This window comes from Aspergillus luchuensis, chromosome 3 (genome assembly GCF_016861625.1).
Source record: "Aspergillus luchuensis IFO 4308 DNA, chromosome 3, nearly complete sequence".
NCBI classification, from domain to species: domain Eukaryota; kingdom Fungi; phylum Ascomycota; class Eurotiomycetes; order Eurotiales; family Aspergillaceae; genus Aspergillus; species Aspergillus luchuensis.
This window is the reverse complement of record NC_054851.1, coordinates 1,096,876-1,114,852: the sequence shown is the minus strand read 5'-3', so window position 1 is coordinate 1,114,852 and position 17,977 is coordinate 1,096,876. Positions and strand designations below refer to the sequence as shown.

The following is a 17,977-nucleotide window of genomic DNA, read 5'->3' as shown; positions in this document are numbered from 1 at the left end:
GAGACAAATGAATGCTCCACTCACCCACGGAGATCAGCAGAGCGACCGACAGGCTAGCGATGGGATCGAAGTGAGAGAGTCGAAGAAAGGCAGCTTTATAAGCAAGATCTGGGGCCGGTCGCGAAAAGACGTCAACAATCGAGACAAGGAAAGGATCTCAAATCACGGGGCGCTGCAAGTGCCAACGTGGGTCCGCCGGCGGTGTCGCACGGCAGAAAAAAAGTTGGGTGAAACTTTTCGCATCGTCGATACCGACGAACCCGCCTTTTCTGCTTCCCAGGCCTTTAACCCCCCACGAGTCCCAGAATTTGCACCGCCAGCGTCGTTTGTCGCTCAAGCGGCTGCCAGGGGAATCATGACTACTTTCGCTCGGCCTGTGGCCTCCTCCATTGCGGGGATTGAGTTTGGTGTCTACAATGATCAAGACATCAAGGCCATCTCGGTCAAGCGAATCCATAATACTCCGACATTGGATTCTTTCAACAACCCCGTTCCCGGTGGTCTCTATGACCCGGCTATGGGTGCATGGGGTGACCATGTGTAAGGCTTCCCTTTCTTTGCTTTCGAATACCTTGTGATCGCGTACCATGCGTATGCGGATCGTAGCTAACAGTCTCCAGTTGCACGACATGCCGCCAAACCTCATGGTCTTGTACTGGCCATCCCGGACACATCGAACTCCCAGTTCATGTGTACAATGTCACGCACTTCGACCAGCTGTATCGCTTGCTCAAGGGCCAGTGTGTCTACTGCCACCGTTTCCAGATGAGCCGAACCAACATCAATTCCTACAGCTGCAAATTGCGCCTGCTGCACTATGGCTTGGTTGATGAGGTAGCTGTTATCGATACGATTGGCGGCAAGGGGTCCGACAAGAAGAAGGCGAACAAGGATGGTGAAGGGTCTAGCAGCGAGGAAGAGGACGACGATGACATTATCGCCCGCAGAAATGCATTTGTCAAGAAATCTATCCGCCAAGCGCAAGCAGATGGAAGACTACGGGGTCTCATGTCTGGCTCGAAGAACCCGCTCGCTGCGGAGCAGAGACGAGCACTTGTTAGAGAATTCTTCAAAGACATTGGTGCTGTGAAGAAGTGCGCCAGCTGCAGCGGGTACGTTCCTGAATTCTCTACGCGCAAACTTTTGCAAGGCCTCGTCACTGATCCAGGCGCATAGACTCTCCCCGTCGTACCGTAAAGACCGGTCCTCGAAAATCTTCCGAAAGGCTTTGCCCGAGAAGTCTAGACTTACCATGACGCAAGCTGGATTCCAAATACCAAACTCCTTGGTCCTCCTCCAGCAGGCCAAGAAGCTTACCTCCAAGGAGAAGGCGGCGCTTGCTAACGGAGTTTCTGACAATGTTAGCACCACTTCCGAAACACATGGTGCAGAGGAAGAGGTTGCGCGTGGAAATGCAATTGTGGCCCAGGCTGAGAGCAGGAAACAGGCCGTTGGGGAGACCCAGCAGTTCATGCCCTCTCCCGAAGTCCACGCTGCGATGACGCTGCTTTTCGAGAAAGAGCAGGAAATTTTGAGCCTTGTTTATAACTCCCGACCTTTGCCGAAAAAGGAGTCCCAGGTTAGCGCAGATATGTTCTTCATCAAGAACATCCTGGTGCCACCGAACAAGTTCCGTCCCGCGGCACCGCAAGGGCCCGGTCAGATCATGGAGGCTCAGCAGAACCAGTCCTTCACAGCGATCTTGAAGAACTGCGACATCATCAACCAGATCAGCAAGGAGAGACAGAGCGCAGGCGCCGACTCTACTACGCGCGTGCGGGACTACCGTGATCTCCTTCACTCGATCGTCACCCTCCAGGATACCGTCAACATGCTAATCGACCGTGACCGTGGTAACCTCAGCGGACCCGCCGCCGCCGCCGCTCCGATGGGCATCAAGCAGTACCTCGAAAAGAAGGAGGGTCTATTCCGAAAGAACATGATGGGAAAGCGTGTCAACTTTGCTGCTCGAAGTGTTATCTCGCCCGACCCTAACATTGAGACCAACGAAATTGGTGTCCCTATGGTGTTCGCGAAGAAGTTGACCTACCCAGAGCCGGTGACGAACCATAACTTTTGGGAGATGAAGCAGGCAGTCATCAATGGTCCTGACAAATACCCTGGTGCTTCGGCTATTGAGAACGAATTTGGCCAAGTCACCAACCTCCGGTTCAAGAGTCTGGATGAGCGGACGGCGTTGGCAAACCAGCTGCTCGCCCCGTCAAATTGGCGCATGAAAGGATCGCGTAACAAGAAGGTTTACCGCCATCTCACCACCGGTGATATCGTCTTGATGAACCGTCAGCCTACACTCCACAAGCCATCCATCATGGGTCACAAAGCTCGTGTTCTTCCCAACGAAAGAACTATTCGCATGCACTACGCCAACTGCAATACCTACAACGCAGATTTCGATGGTGATGAGATGAACATGCATTTCCCTCAGAACGAGCTCGCTCGTTCGGAGGCTATGATGCTTGCGGATGCAGACCATCAGTACCTTGTCGCAACATCCGGAAAACCCCTGAGAGGTCTGATTCAGGATCACATCTCCATGGGAACCTGGTTCACCTGCCGTGACAGCTTCTTCGATGAGGAAGAATACTACCAGCTGTTGTACAGCTGCTTGAGGCCCGAGAACTCCCACACAATTACTGATCGGATCCAGACTGTGGGCCCAACGGTGATCCGGCCTAAGCGTCTCTGGACTGGTAAGCAGATTATCTCGACTATCCTCAAGAACATCATGCCTTCCGACAGGGCTGGTCTCAACCTGAAGAGCAAGTCTTCGACCCCTGGAGACCGTTGGGGCGAGGGTAACGAGGAAGGTGAAGTTATTTTCAAGGATGGAGAGATGCTTTGTGGTATTCTCGACAAGAAGCAAATTGGTCCCACAGCTGGTGGTTTGATTGATGCCATCCATGAGATCTATGGACATACCATTGCTGGTCGGCTGATCAGTATTCTCGGTCGTCTTCTGACGAGATACCTGAACATGCGTGCCTTTACTTGTGGTATCGACGATCTTCGACTGACCCCGGAGGGCGACCGCGTTCGTAAAGAAAAGATTAGCGAAGCTGCTGCCATTGGTCGGGAGGTTGCACTGAAGTATGTCACTCTCGACCAGACTACTGTGCCCGACCAAGATGCCGAGCTGCGGCGACGTATGGAGGAGGTTCTCCGAGACGATGAGAAGCAGGGCGGCCTTGATAGTGTTTCGAACGCTCGCACCGCGAAGCTCTCGACCGAGATCACCAAGGCCTGTCTTCCGAAGGGTCTGGTTAAGCCCTTCCCGTGGAACCAGATGCAGTCTATGACAATCTCCGGAGCTAAGGGTTCGAGCGTCAATGCCAACCTGATTTCCTGCAACCTGGGTCAACAGGTTTTGGAAGGTCGCCGTGTACCCGTCATGGTTAGCGGTAAGACTCTGCCATCTTTCAGAGCATTTGACACGAATCCTATGGCTGGTGGTTACGTCTGTGGTCGTTTCTTGACTGGTATCAAGCCCCAGGAATACTACTTCCACGCCATGGCTGGTCGTGAAGGTTTGATTGATACTGCTGTCAAGACCTCTAGATCCGGATACTTGCAGCGTTGTTTGATCAAGGGTATGGAAGGCTTGAAGGCAGAGTACGACAGCTCTGTTCGTGAAGCCACTGATGGCTCGATCGTCCAGTTCTTGTATGGTGAGGATGGTCTGGATATTACCAAACAGGTCCACCTGAAGGATTTCGATTTCCTGGCATCGAACTACGTGTCTATCATGTCTCAGGTCAACCTGACCAGCGACTTCCACAACTTGGAGAAGGAGGAGGTCGCGAACTGGCATAAGGATGCCATGAAGAAGGTGCGCAAGACAGGAAAGGTCGAAGCCATGGATCCTGTCCTTTCTCTCTACCACCCCGGAGGTAACTTGGGAAGTATCTCGGAGAATTTCTCGCAAGCTCTTAAGAAGGTAAGACTATCTGAAACCCCAAAACGAGACGAAGTACTGCGACTGACAATCCTGTTTCTAGTACGAGGATGCCAACCCGGACAAGCTTCTTAAGGACAAGAAGAAGGACGTGAACGGTATCATCAGCAAGAAGGCATTCAACACTCTCATGAACATGAAGTACATGAAGTCTGTCGTCGAGCCTGGTGAGGCCATCGGTATCGTTGCCGGTCAGTCTATTGGTGAACCGTCCACCCAGATGACCTTGAACACCTTCCACTTGGCTGGTCACTCGGCGAAGAACGTGACGCTGGGTATTCCCCGTCTGCGTGAAATCGTTATGACTGCTAGTGCCCATATCATGACCCCTACGATGACCTTGATCTTGAACGACGAGCTGTCTAAGGAGCACTCCGAAAGATTTGCCAAGGCTATCAGCAAGCTCAGCATCGCGGAGGTTGTCGACAAGGTCCAAGTTAGAGAGCGTGTCTCCTCAGGCAGTGTCAAGGCTAAGGTTTACGACATTGATATCACTTTCTTCCCTGCTGACGAGTACACCGCTGAATACGCCATCACGACGAAGGATGTGCAGAACACACTGCAGAAGAAGCTCATTCCTAAGCTTGTCAAACTCACTAAGGCTGAACTCAAGAAGCGTGTCGATGAGAAGACCCTGAAGAAGTACTCCACTGCTCAGCCTGAGATTGGTGCTTCCGTTGGCACCGTACAGGACGGACCCCGCGGCGCCGATGCCGACGCAGAGCCGGCTGACGACGACGTTGAAGACGACGAGGACGACGCCAAGCGTGCACGGGGCACTCAGAACCGGTCCAACCAGGTCTCTTACGAAGGCCCGGAGGACGAGGAGGTGGACATGGTCCGACAGCAGGATGCTGAAGAAGACGATGACGACGACGAGGAGGGTAACGCCGGCGAAAAGCGTGATGTCGAGATGGACGATGCTTCTGATGAAGAGTCGGAGGGCGAGACAAAGGACACCAAGCTGCGCGAAGAAGATATCAAGAACCAATACCAGGAAGTCACGCAGTTCAAGTTCAACCCTCGCGACGGAGGATCCTGCACTATCCAGCTGCAGTACGACATCGACACTCCCAAGCTCCTGCTTCTGCCCCTGGTGGAGGATGCTTGCCGCAACGCAGTCATCCAGTCCATCCCTGGCCTTGGCAACTGCACATTCGTCGAAGCCGACCCGATCAAGGGTGAACCTGCCCACGTCATCACTGATGGTGTCAACCTGCTTGCCATGCGCGACTACCAAGACATCATCAAGCCTCACTCCCTCTACACCAACTCCATCCACGACATGCTCAACCTCTACGGTGTCGAAGCCGCCCGTGCCTCGATCGTCAAGGAAATGTCCGACGTTTTCCAGGGTCACAGTATCTCCGTCGATAACCGTCATCTGAACCTGATCGGTGACGTGATGACCCAGTCTGGTGGCTTCCGCCCCTTCAACCGTAACGGTCTTGTCAAGGACGGCTCATCCCCTCTGGCCAAGATGAGTTTCGAAACCACCGTCGGTTACCTCAAGGAGGCCGTCGTTGAGAGAGACTTCGATAACCTCAAGAGTCCCAGTGCCAGAATCGTCGTTGGTCGCACCGGAACCGTCGGTACCGGTGCCTTCGATGTCCTTGCTCCTGTGGCGTAAATATAATGGGCGTGTTGCATTTTCACCAGTTTTCATATCTTTTTGTATATGTGCAAAATCATTAGTTTCTGTATTTCTATTTCTCTATTTTTCCTTTTCTTTCCTACTGTTCTTGTCTGACGTGTCCAACGATCTCTGCAGTTGTCTTTCAGCGGGAATAAGAAAAAAGTTGAAGTTTTCTTACGCAGATCGCATCCTCTATCTACCTATATTCCAATAGTACAGGCAATCAATAAAAAGAATTTTGAATACTAAGAAAGTAACATTATTTCTCATATTTTTTGGTTGATCGAAGCACGCCTTGTATATATAGTACACTGTGATGACCCAATTGAACACCAGACTTGAAACCGTGGTATCATGCATGCAGGTTGTGCAAGGACTGCTGAGGGGATGAAAGAAAGCAGAAACAGAAACAAATGCAACCGATCGAATAATGTATTGACACAATAAAGCCATTAAAAAGTTCAGCTTCACTGCGCATCCAGCATCATCAGATCTTCATTATCAATGTCATCATCGAACTCATCTGCATCACCTGCACCATTACGAACTCCATTGTGGGGAGCAGGCGCGGCACCGCCATAAGCAAGATTTTGTGGTACTTCTCGCTGAGCACGTTCCTCCTCCAACTTCTGCTTTTCTCGGTGTCTTTCTATATCAGCCAAGCTCCACGTGGAGATCCCTTCTTGATCCCTAGCCTTGAACGGCTGGGCCATCGTCCGCAGGAAGTTCTTGGCGGTAGCCGCCGCCATATCAGTACTGAGGTTGGTTTCGCTTTCCAGCATGGCCTGATTGATCCATTTGGGGAGCTGGTTGCGCTTCTTCTGAAATCGACGATCAGCGAGCACCATGACTCCGTAGTCGTCCTTTCCGCGTAGGACGCGACCCAGGCATTGAGCGGCGTGACGCATGGCGTCGAAGGAGAGGAAGTCATTTTCGCGGATGCGGTAGTTTTCGCGCAGGAATTCGAGACGAGCTTTCAGGATGCGGGACTCGGTGTATTGGAACGGAACGCCGATGTTGATGACGGCGCGGCCGTAGTGGTGGTCGAAATCGATTCCTTCGGAGACTTTGCCTCGTGCGACGCAGAGGAGGAGGGCGCCTCGGCCGTTGCAGCAAGCTGTTCGGTAGGTTTCGAGGGCGAGGGAGGATTCTTGTGCGTCGGGCGTCTCGACGAGGATCAGTTTGTAGTTCCAGATTGAGTCGAGAATGCCCATGCCCTGCCACATGCTGATGATGGATTCCATGTACAAGTAAGAGGGGAAGAAGACGACGACGCCGTCGGGGGTGATTCGGGAGAATTCCAAGACGAGGTTGCCATAGTTTCGGACGACTCCGGGATCGTTGCGGATTTGGAAGGATGAGGATATCTGCGCCTGATCGGATCCGCGGGTTACGACCATGGGTAAGAAAGACCGACGAGCAAGTGTCATACTGTAGGACTCCTGCATTACAGCATTGAATCCTAGCATCTTGGGGTACATCTCAAGAGGGGATAGCGTTCCTGAAGTGATAATGACGGAGCTGAATCGGTCGAACACCGGCTTGATGGCAATGGCGGCATCTAAGCAGGTGAAATGTAATACCGGGTTGGGAACGGTTGCTGCTTCTGATTCAAAAGGTTCCAAGATCAGGAGGAATCCTTTTTCATAGGTGGCGACTAGAGTCGCGAATGTTGCTACCTCCTGGAGCGGTTGGTAGTCTTCTATGTTGATAAGCTCCAGAGTTCGCACGAGCGACGTTAGTCGTTCAGCGCAGAAGCGAAGGGGCTTCCGCTCGATATAGGTCAGATCCTTCACGTGTGTTAGGAAGGAAGGAGGCGTTTCGGATATGGTATGCATGACTTTCATTCGGGTTTTGAGGTATTCGATAAATCTTTTAAGGAAGGATACGAAGTGCTCCGCTCGTCGTATATTTCCCGGCACGGCCTCCTTGAGCAGATCATCCGGAAGGACAGGGTTTGAAATGAACTGATCCTCCTCCCTAGCTTGTTCGGCTGCCTGTAGGCCTTCAACGAGTTTGGAATACTCATTCTGGAGCTTTTCTGCATCCGAAGTCTTCATCTCATTGATCTTGCGTTCCAAATTGTTCGCGCCTCTCGTCGCTTTCCGTAATGAATCCTCCGTAATGTCAATGCTTAGCGATTCAATACAGACGTTGTCGATATTGTGAGCCTCGTCGAAAACCACGATACAATCCTTAGAAAGCTCTCGCGATACCCTCTCAGCGATCTTGGGGTCCAGCAGGTAGTGGTAAGAGTAGATGATGACGTTGCAAAAGGGCATCTGGACAGTTCATGAGTATGCTCGCAGTGGCTACAACTATTCAAGGGTGTCATACCATGCGTCTGGCAGAAAAGTAAGGGCATTGTTTATGCTCTTCTCCGTATCTGAGAAGATCATCGAGGGTGAAGACACCTGGGGGAACGAGGTTGTGCGGTTCGAGCAGATCGAGGTTCTGAAGAGAAGTTATAAAATGGCCCTGATCCAGATCGCAAGCTCCATACCTCATGATAGACGCAAAGTTCAACGTCCTCACCGCGCTCTTTCTTCTCCTTGACGAAGCCTGCAGTTAAGCTCCGGCACCTTGCATCGACCACCGCGCCACTCTTTTCCCGCTTGACAGACGGATGCAGACACAAGTTCTTTCGACTTGTCAGACCCAGCGCGCGGAAATCTTCGGTATGCCCAAGTTCCTTAGCCCGGAACTTCATCAGCGCCTTCAGTTCGGCCAAGGCCTTCTCGATCTCGGACATTGTTCGAGAACAATAGATGAGCTTTCGGTGCTCCGGATAGTGTTGTTGGTAGGCGACAATCAGCGAGAGAAGAGATACAGTCTTTCCGGTCCCGGAGGGCATCTCCAGGACACAATGACCCCCGGCATCGAGGGTCTTTTTAAGATCGCACATGTAGGCATATTGTTCGGGATAGATACGAGGATACGGGAAGAGGACGGGGAGATCACTAGCAGATGGAGAGAGTCAGTTGTAACAGCTCTCGGATTAAGCTGAGAGCTACGTAAAGGGTAGTACATACTCGATAAAGAATTTCATGGTGATAGAGGAGCGTGATGCTCGAGAGAAGATGAGGATCGCCTTTTGGGCGCCTTCGGAGGATCTTCTAGACCGCGTCGACTTTTGCCCAATCGGGAATCGATGACACCAGATCACGTGCACTGCCCGATAGAGACGCCGATAATGTAATCACGCCGCTTTTAACGGCGGGGAGCTTCGATTATCAATTATCGATATCAAAGCAAGAATCTGCAAAATCCCAGGGGAATTGTGGGATGAGAGACCCTTAAACAGGTAGCTTGGGTCGGTTAGCAAGAAGTCAAACTCGGCCAGGTTCACTTAAGCCTCTCTTCTATGGTTGTGACCTGCTCTACTTCCATGCTATACACGCGCATTCCGTCATTTTCTTTACATCCCGCTTCCCCCACTCTACTATGAGCAAGAAGTTCAAATCTCAGGCTTCGAGCAGCCGAGCTGCTGCCGGCACTTTCGGAGGTTTTGGTGGATTCTCCGGCGCATTTTCTGGCCAAGGAAAAGAGCCATCTTCACTTACATATGTGGCTGAACCGCCGGATCTTTCCCGCATATCGGAGGCACAATTAGCGATTGCGTTCAAGAACTTTCTAAAGAAAGATGAAGTCACCAGAACGAGAGCTCTGGATGATCTACGGGATCATGTATCGAGTGTCGAGAGTCGCAGCGGAACGCTTGATGACGGGTTCCTGGAAGCTTGGGTAGGTCAACCTTCGCATTATGCGCCTCGGAATAGCAAGTTGATCATGGTTCGGAACATCGGCAGATTAAAATCTATCCCCGCGCTTCCATAGATCTGTCCCGCAGGGTGAGACAGACCGCTCATTTTACTCAAGGGTCGATTGCCAGTCTGGTGGGAAAGCGGATTGCTCGCTTCCTACCCAAGGTGATTGGCGCGTGGCTGGCAGGAATCTATGATAATGATAGACCTGTCCACCAGTCTGCTTTGGAGTCTTTCACCCGCGTCTTCTCGACTGACGAGAAGAGAAGCGGCGTGTGGAAGGTTTACCAGAGCGCTATCCTAGAATTTGTGGATGATGTCATCCTGCAGCAGACTGCTCTGACATTGAGCGATGAGCGAACGGTCAAGCCTGACGATGCAGAAGCAAAGTATGCGCGTGTAGCTGGTACTGCGCTTCTGTTGTTCAACAGAGTTCTAGGTAAGCGGAGATCCGTATTGTTCCTAACATCCTTTAACTAAAGCATATGCAGGACACTCGACCCATGAAGATCTGCAGAAGGATCTGCCGACCATCGAAACTCTCTTATGCAGCAAATCTCTATGGGCGCTTTCTTATCACGACGACCCTTTTGTGCGCAAATCGCTCTACATCCTTACTCGATCTGCTGTGTCTAAAGAGCCTGAGGAGCTTGATTGGAAGCTTATCAGTGCTGCCTTGATTGGCAAGGCTTTGCACAGTCCCCAACTTGGTTCCGCATCGGAGCTTTCCGAAACAATTTTGCGAGTAACGGCTGCAAGACCGCAACTATGGACAGAGGACTATTCTGGGAAGTCATCTCCTTCCAAGAGACTTCTTCAATACATACAAAAAGGTTCACAAAGCGGCACAAGCTCCTTCTGGCCAAATCTTTGCCAATTACTTCAGACGATTCCATTCGAAACATTGGCCAAGATTGACTCGCAATCTACATCCGATTCTCTTGGTCTGTCTAGTGCGGTTGCACTAACGGAGTCGTTCCAGGAAGGACTCACTTCTAGGGATGAGCCTCGACTGAATCGTGCGGTTGGTTGGAAGGCCTACATTGACACGTCGATGTGGCTTGCCCACCGGCTTTCTGAGGAGGATAGGGAGAAATTCTTGCAGGACAGGCTTGCTCCGTTGATATTGCAATATGTCGAGCCTGAACAAGATCGTCTTCAATGGACTCTTCCCCCTTCGTCGGCGGAATCTATCTGCACGGATTGCCTCGTCGCAGTGACAGCGAAAGGCTACAAAGCGGTGGTCGAGCAGCTGTGGACAAAGTTGGCCGATGGCCTACTCGAGGCTGTAAAGCTGTCATCACCGGAGCAGTCCAAGGACTTCAAGTCCTCACAGGACGCAGTATGTGTGGAGGCTGAGCGTCTGTTCTCCTCGGAAGCCTTGTTGCTTTCGCGTTTGCATGGCACTGCCCATGAGACAAGCATTTTGGATGTATTCAAGAATACAGGCCTAAAATTACTCGATAACTGCCTGGAGGTGTTGCGCTCCAGGAATGGTAAGCCTTATGGAGCGGCTGCGGTTGTAGAAGAAATAGTACGCAAAGTCCCGCAAATCGCGCAAGGCTCGCAGTCGTTGTTGAATTTTGTTCAAGAGGATGCGCCTGAGCTCTTGGCATCTCCATCCGCTGATCGATTGGTATCCATTATCATGTCTTGCCGATCTTGGAAAGGATTCGGACCTAGCTTCGAGAAGGTCGTCGAGCGTGTGGCACAGTCGGATCCTGAGTCCTCAAATGTACATGCTGTTCAGAAGCTTCTTTCCACTCTTGATTTCCAGGAGCTAGGCGACAAGAGTGGACTGGTTTCTTTGGTCATGCGGGCCCTAGAACAAGCTTGCAAGGGCAGCGACCTTCACTGGTCCATTGTTGTTGCCGTGCTACAGAACCATACTTCTCATGGGCAATTGACGGACTCAATTTTCCTGCCTATTGTGGATGCCCTCTCTGAAGAGAGCAAGGTATTTGACACGCTACATGGACTTTCTCGCATCTCCAGCTCGGTCCCCACTGCTGTCAGAAACTTCCAGAGCGGAGGCCACGGCTCAAAGTTGTCTGCTAAGCTGTTGTTCCTCACCGAATCGTCGGATGAAGAAGTAGCTAGTCTCGCGGAGTCGCTGTCCAAGACTGTGAAAAATTCCGTCGTCAGTGAGACAAGCGCCAAATCGAGCTTTGAGATCCTGCAGCACCAGTTCGACAATGTGAATCAAATGTCACTTTCGTAAGTCGCGACCCACCGAGAGGAGAGAAAAGAAGCTAACGGTACTAGCATCGAGTCCATGTTGAGCATCGCGGAAGAGCTGCTACAGAATGTCCCTTCCGCTGACATTGGAAGAGTAGCGAAGGACATACTGCCGTCTCGTCAATCTTGGGAGAATTCCCTTGGACCTTTTCTCGAGCTCCCTCCACGGCTATCGGCTGCCGTCACCAGCCCGCTCGCCGGTACCGTGCATCTCGTTAATCGCAGTGTGTCAGACGCATTTCGGGAACGCTACGCGCGTATTCCGCGCGACTCCAACAATTGCTCGTCGGCGTTCCGGTTGGCATTTTACACCATCAAGATTCTTTCTTCATTCGATATTGTTGAACATCTGGGGATCGAGGAGCTTGAGACACTGTTTTACAATGTACCCCTAACAGTGCAGCTTATTGATGATGACTTGAGCATCCAAAACTGCAATGGAATAACCGGCATCACACACCCCGAGCAGCGTGAGGAGTACATGGAAGTAGTCAGCGATGGTCGAAAAGCCGTGAATGGCTGGGCTCAGTCGCAAAAACTGAATGCCGGTAAAGGACTGTCAGTTGGTTCTTTGCTTTCTACATTCTGGACAAGCCAGGTGGAGAAGCTGGACTCCCTTTCTCCGTTAGACTACCAAATTGGGCTGGCGTTTGTGAAGATTATGGAAGCTGTGGATTCGTCAAACAAGAGTCGGTCATCAGAGGAGGTCACACAACTTTGCAGGGAGATGCGAAAGGCGAACGCCATTCGGTCGGCCTCTTGGGTGACCGTGCTACGAAGTGCCATACTCTCCAACCCTGCCGGCACACGACTGTGTAACGAGTTTGTGGCGGACTCCACGGGGTTGAAGCCCACCGATGAGAGCAAAGATGGTATGTCGAGGCCCCTTTACCCACTCAATCTAATCTGCTAATATAGACTAGGTCTTCGCAAGCTGGTCCTTTTGAATCTCCTGTTATCTGGAGAAGAAGAGGTTGCGGCCTCCATTCCCACACAGCGTTTGGTGTTCCTTATCAAACATCTCATTCAATGCCTTCAGTCTGAGGGCACATCTCTGAGCATCAAGGCCGAGATTTTCCAAGTCCTGGTAGTGATGCTTCCTAACCTACAGGAAATCTACGGCTCCCACTGGGAGGAATGTATGGATATCCTTATTACCACATGGCAAGAGACTGGTGGTAGCGACGAAGCCATCCCTACTCTGCTATCGTCATTCAGACTCTTTTCTCGTCTTCAGTCAATCGCAGGCGACGAGGAGAGTAACGATGATGTGAAGGATGCGTGGTCTGATCGGAAGAATGCACTCTTCAATAGCTTGGCATCAACGCTCCAGAAATTCGGTAAGTGTTGGATACACGGTTATCAGGTATATGCTGACTGGGCAGATTCGTCCACCACCTTCCACCAACCCCGAGATGTGGCTGTTGATCTGTTGTGTCGCTTCCTCAACGTTATCCCAGTTGATCACCTGGAGGACGCGAGCAAGTTCTTCCCTCTTATCACAGCGCAGAGCCCTGCGGTGCAACGCGCAGCTTACACAGTCCTCCATCGGTACATCCCCAGCGTGCAAGAACAAGTGTCATTTGACGTGGCGCTGTCGAAGACGACTGTCGGACTGCCTGACGAGCTCATGTCTTTGCTGCTCGAAGCACCGACTATGGAAGGGGTTAACGCCGCCTATGGCGACGACAGGATGTGGGCCGAACTACGGTCGTATCTGCTAAGCTGGAAGGTGGTTTTCGATCACTTCGTTAACGCGGTATGTATTGGTGTCTTGCTATAGGAAGATGGTTTGCTGACCGTCACAGTCTCTCACTGTCCAAGAGAACTACGTGGCTAGTATCAAGGACAACGAAAGTCTCAGCCCACTTTTGGAGTTCATGTTCGATTTCCTCCAGCGATCGGACGGAAAGATGGTGGATGCATCTAAGTTTGACATCCGCTCCTTTGAGCTCGATCAGTCCGAGAGCGCTGAGAAGGAGATCCAGTGGCTTCTTGTGCACTTGTATTTCTTGTGCTTGAGGCATCTGGCCAACATGACCAAGAGCTGGTGGCTCGATACGAAGAAGCGCATCAAGGGGCCGGTGGAATCCTGGACCGAGAAATTCGTAAGCTGCCTGAATATCTGGCAGACCCTAATGTAAACTAACATTGCATTAGATCTCACCTTTGGTTATCGAGGACTCGCTGCGGGGAGTCACTGAATGGACAGCTACCCAGGATCCGAACGAAGAGCGGGCGCTGAACGTGAAGATCTCGCCCAAGACGGCGGAGATCATTGCCAGCATCCCGGTGGATGAAGAGTCGCCACCAGTGGCATTGTCTTTGTCCCTTCCTCCGGCTTACCCACTGCAACCAGCGTTGGTTGTGAGTCGAAGCCGTGTGCTCGTGGACGAGAAGAAGTGGCGCAGCTGGTTGCTGACCATCCAAGGCGTGATCATGTTTGCCAACGGCAACCTGGTGGATGGACTGCTGGCGTTCCGGAAGAACGTGCAGGGAGCGCTCAAGGGGCAGAGCGAGTGCGCGATCTGCTACTCGGTCATCTCGACGGACATGCAGACACCGAACAAGCGGTGCGCCACGTGCAAGAACACTTTCCACTCGGTGTGTCTGTTCCGGTGGTTCAAGAGCAGCAACCAGAGCACGTGCCCGCTGTGCCGGAACAATTTTGTTTATGTATGAGAGTGTGGAAGTGGTAGAGGTGTACATAGATAACATAGTAGGAGTCTTACAATGATGCCATATTATTCGATGACTATTAGTACATGTGGGATCCATGTCCTTGACCGGCAAAAAAAAAAAAAAAAAAATAGTAAAATTACAACTCCCCATGCTCCTCACCATCCAAATGCTGAGTCTCATCACCCTTACATTCAACCTCATCAAACCTAAACTTCATGAACCCATCCCCCTTCGTATTCCAAAGGGCATTCCGATTGTATTCCTTAACAATAGCAAGCCCATTGAACCCATGCGTATTGTTACCGCGAATACGCAGAAACCCCTTCTTGTCACCGTCATCCTTTACAGCCTGGAACTTGAACGGGACCAGCGGATCTTTATTTTCGCTGTTCTCGTTAGGCCAGAGATACCAAGACTTATCTCGATTCGCCTTAAGCACAAGTGGTCCCCATTCTTTGGAAAGCCAGTTGAGATAGAAAGACCCGCCATCGGTTACGTTGCCCTCGGGGGATGGGCAACCGGATTTGTAGTCTCCGCATACTTGGAATGTTCTTGGAGGGGTGTCTTCGTCGAATAAGAGTGGTTCCCAGAAGAATCCGCCGTGACCGCCGTGACCGCCGTGAGGGATGAAACGTTTGATCTCGCCGCGGTCGATGTGTGTTAGCTTGTAGCATTTGCGGTAGGTGATTGGTAGAGTTGTAGTAGTGGGTTGGTCGATCTCGTTATTGATACTATCGAATGAAGGCTGGAATGGCTGGAACATATTCTGGGGCAGAACAAAGGCCCCTGTCGAGATGGCAAGGAAGACAATGGGAACAATCTTCATGGTTCCGATTATCTGGTAATCTTCGACTAGTAGTGGTGTTTGAAGGCTCAGGATCGGAAGTCTTTTCCCTCAATCTGATGGAGTGATTAGTTTCAATGAGTGTAATATATAGTACAGATGGAGAATACCTCGTGGTGAAGGCAGTCACCAAATCATAAGTCCATACACAGAAAGAAATGATCTTAATGAAGTATACATGATATAATAATACCATTATGGTAGGTGGATCCAGGCAAAGCCATAGAGTCTGAATGTGAGAAACGTTGGTAGAGAGCAGTTTTCGGATATTCGGATCCATCCATGATGATGACACTGCCACACCTGCCATCTCCGTCGATAGATTACGCAGTTTTTTGCTAAGATCCGACTGATGCTAATAGCAAGCCAGTCAATTTATACATACAGCATTATATGTTAGAAAGATGTTTCATGGTGGAAACGAAGCTCCAGAGGTGATCACCGTACAATGTTGTATGGAGTAGGAAGTAGAAAACTGTGGGGGCGGCACCGCGGGGCACAACCAACTTTCCGCCGCGGAGCTCCAACTTGAGCTTCTCCATCTCCTCCTCGTCAATGTCCGCCTCGCACATCCCCAACCTGAACACTCTGCGCCGCGGTGGTGGTCGCGGCCGATTTCGAAGTCGTGGAGGTGGCCAGCCCGGTGATGCAGGCCACGGGTCTCATGGCGCCAAAGATCGTGTGGTGCAGGGCACCGACAATGACGCCAGCGTCTCCCGCCTCAGCGCCGTGAATCTGGGCTATCTTGATGATGTCTTCGCACCTGCATTAACGCCTCCGGGCATGGAAGTTCGCCGACTTCCCATCATCAACAGAGGTACTTTATCGTCCATAGACTCCAAACTTTTAATTTCTAACCATCATAGGTACCTACGTTCGCACCACCACCATCGACCACCTCGTCACCCGCTTTCTGAGCGCCCATCCCTCTTACCCCAAGAAACAGATCATCTCCCTGGGCGCCGGCACCGACACGCGCATCTTTCGTCTCCTCTCCTCCCCTACCTACGACGCATCGAATCTAGTCTACCACGAGATCGACTTTTCTGTCAACACTTCCGCCAAAATCAAACTCATTCGCGCCGCACCTCTCATCCAACGCGTCCTCAGCAGTAGCAGCGGCGACGTCGAAATCTCTCCAACCAACGACGCCCTCCACTCGCCCTCCTACCACCTTCACCCCCTCGATCTCCGCAGCCTACCCACCTCACCCGTCCTCCCAGGCCTCGATCCTACTCTCCCCACCCTCCTCCTGTCCGAGTGTTGTCTCGTATACCTCACCCCCGGCGAAGCCAGCTCGGTAGTCCGCCACTTCACAGAAACCATTTTCCCGGCGACCACGCCGGTAGGGTTGGTTCTGTATGAGCCTATCCGGCCCGACGATGCATTCGGGCGCACAATGGTGGCAAATTTGGCCACGAGGGGGATTCAGCTGCAGACATTGCAAGAGTATGCGTCGCTAGAGGCGCAGCGACGGAGGTTACGGGAGCTGGGACTGGACAGGGGACAGGCGGCGGCGGATGTGGACTTCATCTGGGATAGGTGGGTGAATGAGCGGGAAAAGGAGCGGGTGGCAGGGTTGGAGATGTTGGATGAGATGGAGGAGTGGAGGTTACTGGCGAGACATTATTGTGTTGCTTGGGGGTGGAGGGACACCCCTGGTGGAGTGTTTGAGGGATGGAGGGAGATGGAAGGGCAGGAGGAGTAGGCGTAGGAGTACAGTAAGAAGTATGAAGTATTACTGTGTAGTTAGGGAGTAGTGTGTGCGTCATACATGTTAGCTAGCTAGCTAGTTTATTTATTGCTCCCAAGTAGTTCCCCAGACTATCATATGATAGATTATATATGAATGAAAATGCACGTTGAGCGCACAGGCCAAGGGGCGAGAAAGAGGAGAGAGTAGACTAAGTAAGTACTATGCAGTGGAGTGAAGTGCATGGCAGCCCAAGCTTGCAACGTGCATGCAAACCACCCAGGACCCCTGTTCATACCAGTATTATAACATTATTATTGTCAATTATTGCCTAATTGTTCGAGTACTTGACAGGGCAAACAGGTATTTGCCCAGCAATCAAGCCATTGGTGCAATCAAACATGACCATAGATACGAGCCCTTGAGCAAGCGAGACAGAGACTAAACATAGACTATTGCCTAAGCTAGCACCATAGCTCCCGCCTATGAGCCTGTACGATTGGCTTGCTTTCTCGCCCCCTTTTTTTTTTTCAACTGCCAAAGTCCGTGCCGGTCAGTGACTGAGACTAGTTCAGAGGCAGAGAGGCACTGACTCGAATGGACTCGAGCACTACTTTGTGACTTATACTGGAATAGGATGCTGATCCGGTCTGGACGGATGCTGATCGTGATGTCTTATCTGGGAGAGGAAGGGAGTGGTTGTGAGTTTTGTCCCGTGTCATATTCTGGTAGAGTTGAGTTGCGTTGACAGGTGGCAATAATTAAGGATTGAGTTGGATAAACTCAGCAGATATATCATTGTTCACAGCTACGCTCTCTCTCTCTCTCTTTCTTTACTCCCCTTTTGTGAGTTCTACCACAAGTATGGATGAATGTCTTAGGGTCCACGGACCCCTTATCCATCCATCAGGAACCGTACGGTAACCTACACTATTCCACTATTCCCAAAGAAGTAATATACGGGGGGTATTCCATGAACTGCCGCGGCGCAAAGGCCGCTGATTGGCGTGAACCCCTGAGCGGGTCATGCCTAATTGGGATCGAAGCTTTAGGGCTATCCTGTTTGGGTAACCCGGGGAGAGCATCACTTTCAGGCTACTAGTCGTAGTAGTCTTTCTCTGGTAGTTTGATGGTGGTGGCAGTGGGT

The 17,977-nt window shown here is 51.4% G+C and overlaps 5 protein-coding genes across 5 annotated transcripts; 3 read left to right on the top strand and 2 right to left on the bottom strand.

The window, feature by feature from the left end:
* Nucleotides 1-7: 7 nt before the first annotated feature.
* On the top strand, nucleotides 8-5,603 carry AKAW2_30380A (DNA-directed RNA polymerase I core subunit RPA190; the record flags this gene model as incomplete). The annotated part of the gene is made up of 4 exons (XM_041686888.1): nucleotides 8-540; nucleotides 621-1,112; nucleotides 1,177-3,955; nucleotides 4,017-5,603. 4 exons carry the CDS (start codon nucleotides 8-10, stop codon nucleotides 5,601-5,603), a joined length of 5,391 nt encoding a protein of 1,796 aa, XP_041540827.1.
* Nucleotides 5,604-6,076: 473 nt separating this feature from the next.
* Nucleotides 6,077-8,658, bottom strand: RAD15 (TFIIH/NER complex ATP-dependent 5'-3' DNA helicase subunit RAD3; the record flags this gene model as incomplete). Its single annotated transcript, XM_041686887.1, has 4 exons — nucleotides 6,077-7,891; nucleotides 7,947-8,063; nucleotides 8,113-8,569; nucleotides 8,642-8,658. The coding sequence occupies 4 exons, from the start codon at nucleotides 8,656-8,658 to the stop codon at nucleotides 6,077-6,079; spliced, it is 2,406 nt and encodes an 801-aa protein (XP_041540826.1).
* A 395-nt stretch (nucleotides 8,659-9,053) lies between these two features.
* AKAW2_30378A (ubiquitin-protein ligase RKR1) lies at nucleotides 9,054-14,293 on the top strand (the record flags this gene model as incomplete). The annotated part of the gene is made up of 7 exons (XM_041686886.1): nucleotides 9,054-9,353; nucleotides 9,419-9,812; nucleotides 9,865-11,590; nucleotides 11,639-12,483; nucleotides 12,535-13,370; nucleotides 13,420-13,719; nucleotides 13,772-14,293. The coding sequence occupies 7 exons, from the start codon at nucleotides 9,054-9,056 to the stop codon at nucleotides 14,291-14,293; spliced, it is 4,923 nt and encodes a 1,640-aa protein (XP_041540825.1).
* A 136-nt stretch (nucleotides 14,294-14,429) lies between these two features.
* On the bottom strand, nucleotides 14,430-15,119 carry AKAW2_30377S (uncharacterized protein; the record flags this gene model as incomplete). Its single annotated transcript, XM_041686885.1, has 1 exon — nucleotides 14,430-15,119. One exon carries the CDS (start codon nucleotides 15,117-15,119, stop codon nucleotides 14,430-14,432), a length of 690 nt encoding a protein of 229 aa, XP_041540824.1.
* A 573-nt stretch (nucleotides 15,120-15,692) lies between these two features.
* ppm1 (protein C-terminal leucine carboxyl O-methyltransferase ppm1) lies at nucleotides 15,693-16,845 on the top strand (the record flags this gene model as incomplete). The annotated part of the gene is made up of 2 exons (XM_041686884.1): nucleotides 15,693-15,954; nucleotides 16,004-16,845. The coding sequence occupies 2 exons, from the start codon at nucleotides 15,693-15,695 to the stop codon at nucleotides 16,843-16,845; spliced, it is 1,104 nt and encodes a 367-aa protein (XP_041540823.1).
* Nucleotides 16,846-17,977: the final 1,132 nt, after the last annotated feature.